At 40.7% G+C, this 13,029-nt stretch overlaps 1 protein-coding gene across 10 annotated transcripts in view; it reads right to left on the bottom strand.

Annotated features, from left to right (window-relative positions):
• The window catches only part of IFT88 (intraflagellar transport 88), a 129,974-nt gene that overhangs the window by 46,694 nt on the left and 70,251 nt on the right, over positions 1-13,029 (bottom strand). For all 10 annotated transcript variants that reach the window (XM_027064499.2, XM_027064501.2, XM_027064502.2 and 7 more), the window contains 5 exons: positions 12,703-12,789; positions 6,440-6,626; positions 4,520-4,628; positions 2,076-2,226; positions 1,444-1,559 (listed from right to left, as the gene is read on the bottom strand). In XM_027064499.2, the coding sequence (XP_026920300.1) occupies positions 1,444-1,559; positions 2,076-2,226; positions 4,520-4,628; positions 6,440-6,626; positions 12,703-12,789 (650 nt within the window). The remainder of the gene's footprint in view (positions 1-1,443; positions 1,560-2,075; positions 2,227-4,519; positions 4,629-6,439; positions 6,627-12,702; positions 12,790-13,029) is intronic.

Below are 13,029 nucleotides of genomic sequence, written 5' to 3'. Positions count from 1 at the left end.
TTTTTTTTTCCACATGACACAAGTACTCTTATTTTCTAAACCATTTAACAAGGCATAAAACCAGTCTTAGCTCTCAGGCCATAAAAGACAGACAATGGGTGGTAGTGGGTAGTTGCTGACTCCTACTTTATTTAAAAAAATTTTTAAAGATTTTGGGGCCACCAGCTGGGTGGCTCAGCTGGCTAAGTGTCTGACTCTCAATTTCAGCTCAGGTCATGATCCTGGTTCATGGGTTCGAGCCCTGTGTTGGGCTCTGTGCTGACAGTGCAGAGTCTGCTTGGGATTCCGTCTCTCCCCTTCTCTCCCTCTTTTTCTCTTGCATGCATGCACGTTCAAAATAAATAAACTTAAAAAAATCTCTCTCTGCTTCTTCCCTGCTCATACACACTGTCTCAGAATAAATAAATAAACTGTATTTTATTTTTTAAAAATGTTTGAGAGAGAGCATGAGTGGAGTAGGGGCAGAGAGAGAGGGGGACAGAGGATCCAAAGAGGGCTCTGTGCTGACAGCAGAGAACCTGATGTGGGGCTAGAACCCACAGACTGTGAGATCATGACCTGAGCTGCCAATGTTGGACACTTATTTATTTGGAGTGTCTGGGTGGCTCAGTTGGTTGAGGTCATGATCTTGCGGTTCATGGGTTCAAGCCCTGCACCGGGCTCTGTGCTGACAGCTCAGAGCCTGGAGCCTCCTTCAGATTCTGTGTCTCCCTCTCTCTCTGCTCCTCCCCTGCTCATGCTCTGTCTCTCTTCTCTCAAACATAAATAAACATTAAAAAAAAAAGAGTTGCATGCTCTAAAAAGAAAAAAAAAGTTTAATTTGTAATATACAATGTGAATTGATTAGAAATTGGAAACAACACAATTTATTTCTATTAGGACTCTTTCAGAAATGAAACCTTGTCCTACAACCGAGTCAGTGATTTTCTAATTGATAAAGAAATAATACTTGTTTGTTGAAATGTAAGAAAAATACACAGAGCAAAATAACTCAAGGAAAGTTTTTTTTTAAACTTTTGCATAAAAAGGTAATATATTTAACATAATAAAGACCAAATAAAATGGAACTTCATTCAAGAAAATGGAAATAATGGGGTGCCTAGGTGTCTCAGTTTGTTAAGTGTCCAACTTTGGCTCAGGTCATCATCTCATAGTCCATGGGTTTGAGCCCCATGTCAAGCTCTGTGCTGACAGCTCAGAACCTGGAGCCTGCTTCGGATTCTGTGTTTCCCTCTCTCTCTGCCCCTGCCCTGCTCATGCTCTGTCTCTCCCTCTCTCTCTCCCTCAAAAATAAACATTAAAAAAAATTTTTAATGGAAATAATACATGAATGTTCATTAATATTTGTTCATGAATGTAATATGTTTATCAGATTCTAATTCTAGGGAATAAAATCAAATCCCAACACATTTAAGTAAACATGAAATCAGAATAATTACTTACTGTATAAGAGAAGCTCTTTCAAAGTATTGAATGGCTTTTTCACAAAACTGGGTGTCAATGTAATAAGCTCCAAGCCACTCAATAACTTCAATGTTAGAGGGGAAATACCTATATGACTAGAAAAATATGGACATGACAATACAACATCAGTGGCAATGTAGAATTTATACCTCAACATTTAACCTATTGAAAGGATTTATTTTACCAACATGAAATTTCTTAACAAAAAAGCATGAGCTGTCATAAGGTCATAAGCACTTTATGTTTTGAAACTACAAGATTTAGAACACTTAATGTTTGATATACATTTTTAAATTACCTATAAATAGCTTTTCGATATACTGATAGATGATCTGAATCAAATTAAATAAGTAATAGAATTTTAAAAAGGATCAAATCATGCTTCAAGGGAAAAATGAATGTGATTTTAATTTTGCATTAAAATTATTAAAAAATTTTATATTCCACAAATGCTTTATTTTATTTTAAATCATCATTCATTTAAAAACTAGTAAGCATTTCTAAATTTTAAAAACTAAACGGTCTGCTGACTGTTGTTTTCTTTTCTGCTGAATGCTTTATAACAATATATCAAAGGTTAAAAAGTAAAAGGAAAATAAAATTATACTTACCTCATAGTAGTACTGAAATGCTTGGGATTTATCTCCTTCACTATCATATAATTCTCCTAGTTTAGACAGAGCTCTAGAATCAGTTGGAACAACACTGATCAGTTGCATTAACCATTCAATAGCTTGATTGGGATCTTCCATTAATTCATATCTTGGAAAGTTTTAGTTAAGGATAACACAATTTTTCCAAATTCATTAATAAATAAGCAAACCTAAATACAACATTACAATGAAAATATTTCTTAGCCTATAGTAATGTGCTACTGAATACTGTTTATTCTGAATTTCTTCAGGGATGGGGATGAAAATGGGGTACTGTAAATAACACTCATGCTCCATATATACCTTGCTTTTCCTTTTGCTTCATTAGTATCCACTAAGATCCACTCCCAAATTTCTAGTAGAACTAACAGTTTGCTCTTTTATTCGAAGCACTGTCCAAAATTTGTCCTCAATGGAAATGCCTGAAAGTTGTGTGCAATTATTCTACTTCTCTTAATATGTCGAACATGTTAAGGGAAGAGTTTCCATGTATTTTCCTTTGAGTTTTCCCCAATTAGATTAAAAGCCCAAAATAGGGTATTCTTTTTTTGTAGCAAGTGCCTACTAAATCCTTTGTATACACTCAAATAATTTATTCACAGCAATACTTATCGACTACTATTTATTTTTACATTAAATGTCTCAATGAAATGAACATATTCCAATCTAAAGTTTTATTGAGAAAGAAGCTTCTGTTTTTAATGATGGCAAATGTGATACCATAAAAGAAATATAAAAATAGGCAAATGATTGAAACAGCCTTAAAATTATCAATTGCTTAACTGAATCCAAGCTGATCAGGAACTGGGAAGTATCAGATCATGACGGTGGCAATTTCAGACAGATTAAGTGGACAAAACAAAGAGGCTAAAAGGAATAAGCATGAAATCCTCTGCTCTAAAAATAGCTTTTTTATTTAAAAATGTTTTATGCTCTCTAACAAAAGTAGAGTACGTAGTACTTAAAATTATTAATGGTATACCTCATAACATACTTTTCCCTAACCTCTGTATAAAAGTTATATCAAGAGGGGTGCCTGGGTGGTTCAGTCAGTTGAGTGTCTCTGACTTTAACTCCAGTCATGATCTCACCATTTGTGAGTTCAAGCCCCACATCGGGCTTGCTTCTGTCAGCACCCAGCCTGCTTTGAATCTTCTGTCCCCATCTCTCTCTTCCCCTTCCCTGCTCATGCTCTCTCTCTCTCAAAAAATAAATAAACATTTAAAAAAAAGAAACAAACTTGCATCAAGATAATGGTAACTTAAAAACCTACATAAGATTTTAACTCTTCCCAAATGTTGTTTTGAAAGATTATTTTTAAAATAAGGAGAGAAATTAAAATGTTTTTCAAATAGTTTCAAAGGCATTAAAAACATTAACAAATTTCTGCTTTTCTAACCAAAGGCAGGAGGGAAAAAAGAAAACAAACAAACTAACGAGAGCCAGGAGTTGTAGAAGAAACTGACCAGGGAGGAATGTTTTACTTTTCCACATTCCCCAGAGTTCTAAACATAATACTGTGACTGTGGCACAGCACACAGTCAATAAGTGACTACTAAATGAACGGAGTAAGTGAGTGAATTCATATAAACTACTGGCTAATTTTGTAGGGTAAAGGCCTTTGGAGAGTTATACTCATTAAGCCTATATGTCAGCTAAAATAATGAAGATAAATTAACCAAACTCAATCAGCAGTACTAATCAGTAATAAATAATATTTTCCTTTTAAACAGTAAGTTACTGCTTCAAAAATACCCTACAAGACTCAGAGTTAATACAATCTAACCTACAGTCAATGAATAGCTTATGTGTACTAAACATCTGTGCTCAATTACTATTTCAATTATTTCCCCCCCAAATTAAGACATAATAGTGTTAACCTTTTAATAATTTCTTTTATAATGCAAATGGTCTTTTAAAACAGGATCAACCAAAAGACACACTCTTAACTATTGACAACAAACTGAGGGTTACCAGAGAGAAGATGGGGACAGGGAGATGGGTAAAACAGGTGATAGGGATTAGAGTATACTCATCACGATGAGCACTGAGTAATGTATAGAGTTGTTGAATCACTATATTGTACACCTGAAACTAATATAACACTAGTGTAATTATATTATATTATATTATATTATATTATATTATATTATATATTATATTATATACAATAGAATTAAAATTTAAAAAGATACGCATTTTATAAAAATGTAAAATACTGGAATTAAAATTAAAAAAGAAAGCTGTATCACTGAAATAATATTTTTATCACATATTAATGTGATAGGATTTAAAATATTATCCTCATCAATTACCTCATTGGCTAAGGTTATTTAACGACTGGTACTCAATCACCAATTGAGTGAATTAACAACTGTCCTCAAGTTTTTCACATAAGATACACATTTGCTATCTGGTAAAGAACTTGGGCACTGTTTCTCAGGATTGCATGAAGTTTCAGGAAACAGTCCAAAGCTTCATCAAGCCGGTTTAGCCTCTTATAGGTAAGGCCTTAAAAAGAAGAAAAAGAAAAGCTATAAGCATTATTACTGGTAAGTAATTTTCTCAAAGTCACAGGATAAATTTTTAAATATATATAAATATTCATCCAGAAGAGAGAGATGATGGGAATTTTTTTGAAAAAGAACAAGGCAGGGGAGGGGCTTTTCCACTATTGTTGGGCAGATACCAAAACATGCTAGAGCCCTATCGTGATTTTAAGGTGCAGCAGGGAAACAGGAGTAGACAGACTAGCAGAATGCACAGTTCAGAAACTGACTCAGTTACAGAATTAATGGGCATTGAAACTTAACGGGGACTAAGGGACTAGTAAGAAATGGAGCCAGGACAACCGACTACACGTGAATTAAAACATGTAGATTCCTATTTTGAATGTATTCCTGTTTTGAATACACCCAAAACTTACTTTAAAACTAAATAGAAGAAAAAAAAATGGTTAGAGAGGGAGGGAGCCAAAACATAAGAGACTCCTAAAAACTGAGAACAAACTGAGGGTTGATGGGGGCTGGGAGGGAGGGGAGGGTGGGTGATGGGTATTGAGGAGGGCACCTGTTGGGATGAGCATTGGGTGTTGTACGGAAACCAATTTGGCAATAAATTTATAATAAAAAAAAACTAAATAGAAAAAAACAAAGATGTAAACGTATGAAAAGAAAATATAGGAAAATGATTTTATAATCTTGGGGTAGGGAAGGGCTTTGTAAAGCAATAAATAAATGAAGCCACAAACTTTCCAAAAGCCAAATTTGACTCTATAAAATTAGAAAACCTGTTTGACAAAACAAATGACCAATTAAAAGCTAAGCAACAGACTAGGAAAAGTACTTAAAACTTATAAAGAGAACAAATAAATCAATATCTAGGCAAGAAATCTCCTGCATTAAGGCCTCTGCTATTCACTTCCCTCTGCTCTTTCCCTGATACCCGAACAGTCCCACCCTCCCTTGCTCCAACATGACTTTAAACTCTCCTTGACTCCATCTAAAATGGCTAATTCCTCCCCACCCAGCCAGGTCTTCCTTTTGTATCTGGCAGGAGATTAAAGGCTCCTCTCCGGGAGGAAGGATCCAATTGGATCAATTGACTAGCGGGCAGTTCCCCAACTACGCAGATCAGGCAGATGGCCCCGTGGCAGCGTGCCAGCACATCAGTCTCCCTTGTGGCCTCAGAGATCCCGCTCAGCTTTAGCTGCAAACTCCTAAATGCGAGAAGACAGGCCAGGATCATCAGACATCTGAGGAAAGTTTACGACACAAAACATAGAAGGTAAAACAAACAAGCAAGCCAAAAACAGCAAAACACAGCTATGCAGGGAGAAGAAAACCTCAAAAGAAACTTCATTAATAACCCAAGAGATAAGAAGCAGTATTGTATCAACACGTGTTTGTCGCACTGCAAACTCAAGAACAGGAAGGAATGACACCCGTGTCAGGGGACCCTGACAGGCAAGGAAGGGAATAAGATGCGCCTTCAGGTCTTACAACGTTTCGTTCGCTAAAAACCAAACCTGATGTAAATATGCCAAAATGTTGAAGCGTGTTAAATACAGTTGGTAAGGGACATGGGTATTTTTCTGTCCAATTTTTGTGTTTGAAACTGCTCATAAAGAAAATGTGTTTGTTTGTTTGTTTTCCCACCTATCAGTTTGGCAAAAGCTGAATATTCAGTATTAGTAGGAATTTGGGAAGTCAGTCAGTCTCCTCCACTAATGAACTGGAGCTCTGTAAGTCAATTTAAAATACGAAAAGAAAGAAAAAAATTGTAAAGGAGAAAAACAAAGCAATTCGGCCTAGTTTACTTACCAATATTATAAAGTGCTTCAGTACAAGAAGAATCATTTCTTAGAGCCTCTTTATAGAATTCAGCTGCCTTCTCATAATCACCGTTTGCAAAAACTGTATTCCCTTTGTTAGTCAGAGCTGAGGGATTATATCTATCAGAGTTCACAGCTAAATCTGCATAGCTACTGGCTTGTGCAAATTCATTTTCCTAAACAAAGTACAAAACACACACAAATTATTCGGGGTTCGTCAAATATCTCTACTGACTGTTCTGGGCTACAGACATGATAAACAGATTTTCTGAGATTACAAATACGATAAACAGAAATATTTTATATATCTTGATCTTGATAGACTTTTTCTACAAGATTTTTAATCATCATGTTCTTTCAACTACCCAAGTTTCTAATGACTGACTTCACAGTCTCATGGTTTGAATAACAACACTACATGTAAGTGGCTCCATTTTATTAATGGTTTTTTTGTCTATTTGTTTTTAGCTTTAGAGAGAGAGTGAGTACAGGATGAGGAGGGGGCAGGAGGCAGAGAATCTTAAGCAGGCTCCACGCTCAGGGCAGAGCCCAATGCAGGGCTTGATTCCACCACTCCGGGATCATGACCTGAATCAAAATCAAGAGTCAGGCGGTCAACGGACTGGGCCACCCAGCCGCCCCAAGTGGCTCCATTCTGAACACCCGGATTTCACGTCACAGCTGCAGTACTGTGCACACCTGAAGCCCTGAGCTGGCTACAAAGGCACCACTATCTTTCCCGTCCTTCCATCCAATTGGTTGCATCACCTACTAGGTCTGGCATTTCTAGCAAGTCTCTAGTTCTGTCTCTTCCGCCAAAGGACCTTAACATCACTCATTTAAGCGACATAGACCTCTCAACCCTTAAATAGTGAAGCATCTGTGCTGGCTTGCTTAAGCCAGGAACCAGATTTCCCAGAATCCCCTTCCCTGCATGGTTCTTGTCCACAGTCGACTGAAAGGAACTTGTAGGACATGCGGGACGCAGACATGAAGCAGCAGCTTTTGCTCTCTGAAGGTCTTTTTCTGGTCATCAGTTGCAGGACTGATGCAGAAACGCCTGTGGGTTCCAGCCTGTCCTCACTCATTTTGACTCCACATCTGGTTCTGCCTCCCAACTGTGCTGTCCCTGCTGAACACAGTGACCCCGATCCCCGATGGGGCTTGGCTCCGGACCCACGGAGGAGGCAGTTGTGCAGAAGCAACTGCTTCCCAAAGGTCTCTCCAAGAATTCCCCCTTCATGTGGCTGCTGGACACGCTGGGCCACTCACACACTGACTGCTGATCCCTTCTCAGGCCCCTGACCCCCCTTCTGCACCTTCACCCACAGCTCCCCCACCACTGGGTAAATTCTAGCTCCCACATCCTTTCTCCCATGATACTCACAGTGACTGCTTCCCCGAATGAACTTTCAAAACACTGAGATACAATTCACAGGTCAGATAAATGTACATTTTTGAGGCATTTACACATTCAAAAAATTGTACCACCATCACCAACATCCATTTCTACAACATTTTTATTACCCCCCCCAAAATATCCTGTACCCATTAGCAGTCACTCCCCATTCTCCCACCTGCTCTGGCCCCTGGCAGCCACTAATCTGGTTTCCACCTCCGTGGATTTGTTTATTCTGGACATTTCATAATAAACACAACCGTATAACATGTGGCTTTTTTGTCTGGCTTCTTTGCTTAGCAAAATGTTTTCAAGGTTCATCCATGTTGTACTACGCATCAGTATTTCATTCCTGTTCATCACTGAATAGTATCCCATTGTATGGATAGGCCACATTTTGTTTATCCATTCACTGTTGATGGACACCTGGATTGTGCCCGCCCACTTTCATTTATTATGAATAATGCTGTTATGAATATTCATGTATTTGTGTGGACTCTGAACTTTGATATAAAAACTGGTACTCAAAAGTGGGGTGCTACTGTCATAAAAAACTCAAAACATAAAAAACCTGGTCTTTTGGAGTAGGCAGCAGGCAAAATCTGGAAAGCACTAGAGCCATAGTAGTGGAGGATGGAGAAGGAGTAAGGAATTGTTATCAGAGGCCAGATAAAGGGCAAGTCATGTTTTGCAGTCATAAAACTGGGAAAACCACCATCTACATGGACCTGGAAGACAGAACGTGCGCTCAGTAAATATGTGCGTGTGGCCAAGGAGATTTCTGCGCAGGAGGTTAAAAGTGCCAACTAATTTACTTTAATTGGGTCTGATAAGGTACAGTGAGAGAGGAGCTTAAGAGAAAACTTCAGATTTTCCAACTAGAGTTCGGCAGAAATATAGAAAAACAAGGACATGTTGGGCCGGAAAATAAAATTATTTCATGTCCCTGGTTTCTCTGAGCAGCAAGTCTCAGGGTAAGAACTGGTTGCAGGGCAGAGATCAGATCAAGGGTGTGGCTGTAATGCCCTTTGGAAACATCCCAGGAAGATTTAAGGTAGTGCCTGGCAAAGGAGGCACTCCTCTTTAAGGCAGAAAAAAGCTTCCAAATATCTTTGGGGCTCTGTGCCACAGCAGCCTCATGCACCTAAGCGGAAAGGGGTCTGTCTGCCTCGAAAACCACCGTGGATGCAGCTCTTGGGGCACGTGGGCACCCCAAATGAGATTTATAGGAAACCTGCCAAGTCTTTAAGGGAGTTGTACCAGTTTAAGCATTGCCAACTTGGATTAAAGGGACAGACCGTCCAAAATGAAAGACAGCCTCTGGGTCCCCAATTTTTCTGGGCAGAAAGCAGGCTAAGAAAGTTAATCAGCTGCAAATACAGGTTATTTTTTCTGTGAAAGGAAGTGTTCCCAGAATGCAGAACCAAGAGCCACAAGAGACCAAAGGATTAGGGCACCACTCCCAGGGATCAGAGCTGAGCCCTACCTAAGGAACGTCCCCTTCCTCACATGTGGGCGTGGACCACATGTGCTTAGCTAGATGTCTGACCCACTAAGGACTAGTGGGTGTGAGGTGCCTCCATCTCACCCCTTTGGAATAAGAGTATCTATTACAGTGACCCTACTCTTATCTCATCGGAGGATGTGAAGTGTATGGGAGACACGGTGTGTTTTCCTGTTCGCAGACCTTTGGGTCAAGAGGACCTGCACCTGAGAAAGCCCACCTCTATCTAGACCCCAAGCAGACGATGGCTCTTGGGCCTGATGCTGTGACAGGTGAGACTATGAGAGTCCCTGGAGGGCTAAGTACATTTTGCATATGGAAAGGATACACTGAATGCAGGCAGTGACAGATCATTAAAATAGTGGCCCCAAAGGGTCACACCTCCCAGTATTCAGGCCCTTGAATGGTTCTCTCCCGTGTTGGTTTTGCCCAGTAAGATAACAACAAATTCAACGCACACAGGAGCCTGGTAACCACCTGAGTGCACTGGGGTCTCCTCTCGTGGACCCTGCCCCACGTAAGAAGGCTGGGCTCCCCTGCTGGAGGAGGAGGTGGAGGAACGAGATGCTGGTCAACGGCTCAGCTAAGTCTCACATGTGAGGGAAGCATTTGGACCATGCTGCCTCAGTCAAACTTCAGATGATGGCAGCAGGATGTGTGACCCCGGGCCAGATCAGCAGAAGGACCACCCAAGTGAGCCCAGCCTGTTCAAGTAGAATGTGAGGAAATACACAGTTATTTTAGCCACTACATTTTGGGGCAGCTTATTCCAGAGCAACAGAAACTGATACAACCACATACTAGGTACCGATAATATATGTTCAATATATACCATATACCAGGCCCATTACGTTGCCTCAAAATAACCATTTTCCCAAGAACTACGTGCAACAAACTATTGATCAGATACTCTGATAGCTCTGCTCAGTCGCCTAAATCTAGCTATTTTTCTTTCTTTTTAAAAAATCTTCTTGGTCTCCTCCCACACATTCATCAAACTTGGTCAAGATCTGGTCGCTAATTAAGCCATTTGCACGAAATTTACAAGTGATTTTCTAAATTCAAATGTAATGACTGTAATGGAGACCATGCTTCAGCCCCCAGACCTGTCCTTCAGAAGTGCTGGGAATGCCGCTGGCCACGGCCTCAGCTGTCAGCCCACTCTGTGACTTACTCTAGCCCCATGAGAAAGAGGTGCCTTGCCCAAAGCTGCGCCCCCTTCCTGGTGAGCAGGCTGACTCCAGTGACTGGTTGATGCGGAGGCACGAAGGCCCCGTCCCCCTCACCGCAGTGGGGGACAGGGCTGCACAGCCATCCCAAGTCAGGGGGTCCCACAGGGCTGGCTAAGGACTGTGGTGACTGCATCACAGCCCAATTTCCCCCTTCTCCACTCTGTGACGCTTCCAACCCTTCTCACTGACGTACTGATCCAAAGAGATCTGCCCCGGAAACTGCATTCTGGCTAATCTCCAGCTCGGAGTTTGCTGTCTCACCAGCAAAAGTGCCTCTCCTAGCCTTCATTCTCATGGACTACCTCTCTGATTTCAATGTTATATACTTCCTCTTTGTGCCTTCCTTTTTTCCTTTACTTCAAAGGCATCATACTGTAGTTCCTTTCCCATCTTCTTGATCTGATTCTTATTTTTGCCTCTTTAATGTATGTGAATCCCAAAGTCAGTTCTCAGTTCTGTGCTACACTCTAGCCCCTGGAGATACCCTCTATCGTCTTAGTTCAGGCTGCTATACAAATACCACAGACTGGCTTAAACAGCAAACGTTTATTTCTCATAGTTCTGGAGGCTGGGAGATCCCAGATCAAGGTGCTGGCCAATGTGGTGTCTGCTGAGAGCCACCTCTTGGTTTGCAGGAGGACATCTTGCTGTGTCCTCATGGGGAGAGGGCTCTGGTTCCTTCTCTTCTAATAAGGGCGCTAATCCCATCAGGGGACCTGCTCTCATGACTTCATCTAACCCTAAGTATCTCTCCAAGTCCCTCCAAATACAGTCACATTTGGGCTTCAACATATAAATTTGGTTGGGGGAGGAGGACACACACGATCAGCCCATAGCATCTATTATCAAAGCTCTGACCTCTACGCAGACAATCATCAAATCATCTCTATCCCCGATTTCCCATCTGAGATCAGTTCCACATGCTTGTTGGCCATTACTATTTAAATATATCACCACTGTAGGGGCTCCTGGGTGGTTCAGTCGGTTGAGCCTCCAACTTCGGCTCAAGTCATGATCTCACGGTTCATGAGTTCAAGCCCCGCGTCAGGCTCTGTGCTGACAGCTCAGAGCCTGGAGCCTGCTTCGGATTCTGTGTCTCCCTCCCCCACTTACACTCCATCTCTCCCTCTCTCTCTCTCTCTCTCTCTCTCAAGAATAAACATAAAACAATTTTTTTAATAAATATATATATACATATATCACCACTGCTACAAAAAATCTTAAAAACATATTAGGAAAAAAACTCAGCATCTTTCTCCCTAATCTGCAGCCTCCTCTCAACCTGCACTTGGCACCACTCTCTTGCCAGTAGGCTTAAAATACTGCTGTCATTCCTCACCAGTGGTCTTGATCTCTTTTCCATCACAACAGAGTAGGGGTAAAATTTCCACCGTTAACAGTAGTTCAGCACGGCAGTGATTCTCAGTGGTGCACCAACCAGAAGTTCCAAGAGGAACTGAGAATGTGGTTTAACTAAATATAGTGATCCTTATGTTCACATCCTCTCCCACCTTTCCTGTCTCTGTGCTTTTGTTCATCCCTTTAGTCTCCCCAAAATTAAAATGCTTTGTGCCTTCTCTGAATTTCTGAAACACTTATTATCTCTACTTTCAACCAACCTTCCTTTCTTCCGTCTGAGTCCACCCGCATGCCTCCTTTGTTCCGAATTAAGAAGCTCCCTTTTAGTGAGCTTTTAGACTTTTGGTATTCCCATGACTGGGATCTGGCAGATGCTCAAAGTATGCTTCTTATAGATGACACTGTACCTTACGTAAATCATGTAACCTGAGCCATCACTTTCTTTACTACTAACATGGTGCTGAAACCGATCTCTAGCCCACCTCGCAGATCCGCACTGTGTAATCTTCTGAGTGATGTTTACCCACCATAATTTTTCTCCTTCCCTTCTTCTTCTGAGATGGTCCTCTCACTCATATCCATAAACTCAACCCCTGGCCCAGAACCTGTCGTGATCAGACCTCTAGGCACCCCATTCTACTAACATTCTCTACCAGTCTTCTTTGGAGCTTCTCTCTAGCCGTGCTCTTCGGGGAGAAATTTAGCAACATAAAAATACCACATTATCCACTCTTCGTTGTAAAAGAACCGGAACTTACCAAATAATACAGAAATGAGAGGTTGGTTGCAGCTGCACTTTTCACTCTACTGTCCTTTTTTTCAAACATTTTTAAGGTCTCCACAGCCTAGAAATGAAATATCTGGACGTTACGATCATTGTAATAGGACGGTATCCGGGCTTAAGGCTGCTGTAAAGACCATTGTGTCTTGAGTGTCACACCAGGGGAGGACACAAAGGGAATGGACTGATATGGTCAAGAAAACAGACGACAGAATGAGAATTTCATCCGAGAATCGGCATTTATAAAAAAGGACACAGCAAAACTAAAAGTGCAATAACTGAAATGAAGAACTTAACCGAGAGG

Source organism: Acinonyx jubatus, chromosome A1, assembly GCF_027475565.1.
Source record: "Acinonyx jubatus isolate Ajub_Pintada_27869175 chromosome A1, VMU_Ajub_asm_v1.0, whole genome shotgun sequence".
In the NCBI taxonomy this organism is placed as follows: domain Eukaryota; kingdom Metazoa; phylum Chordata; class Mammalia; order Carnivora; family Felidae; genus Acinonyx; species Acinonyx jubatus.
Note: the sequence above shows the minus strand (reverse complement) of the source record. Positions and strands in the feature narration are given on the sequence as shown.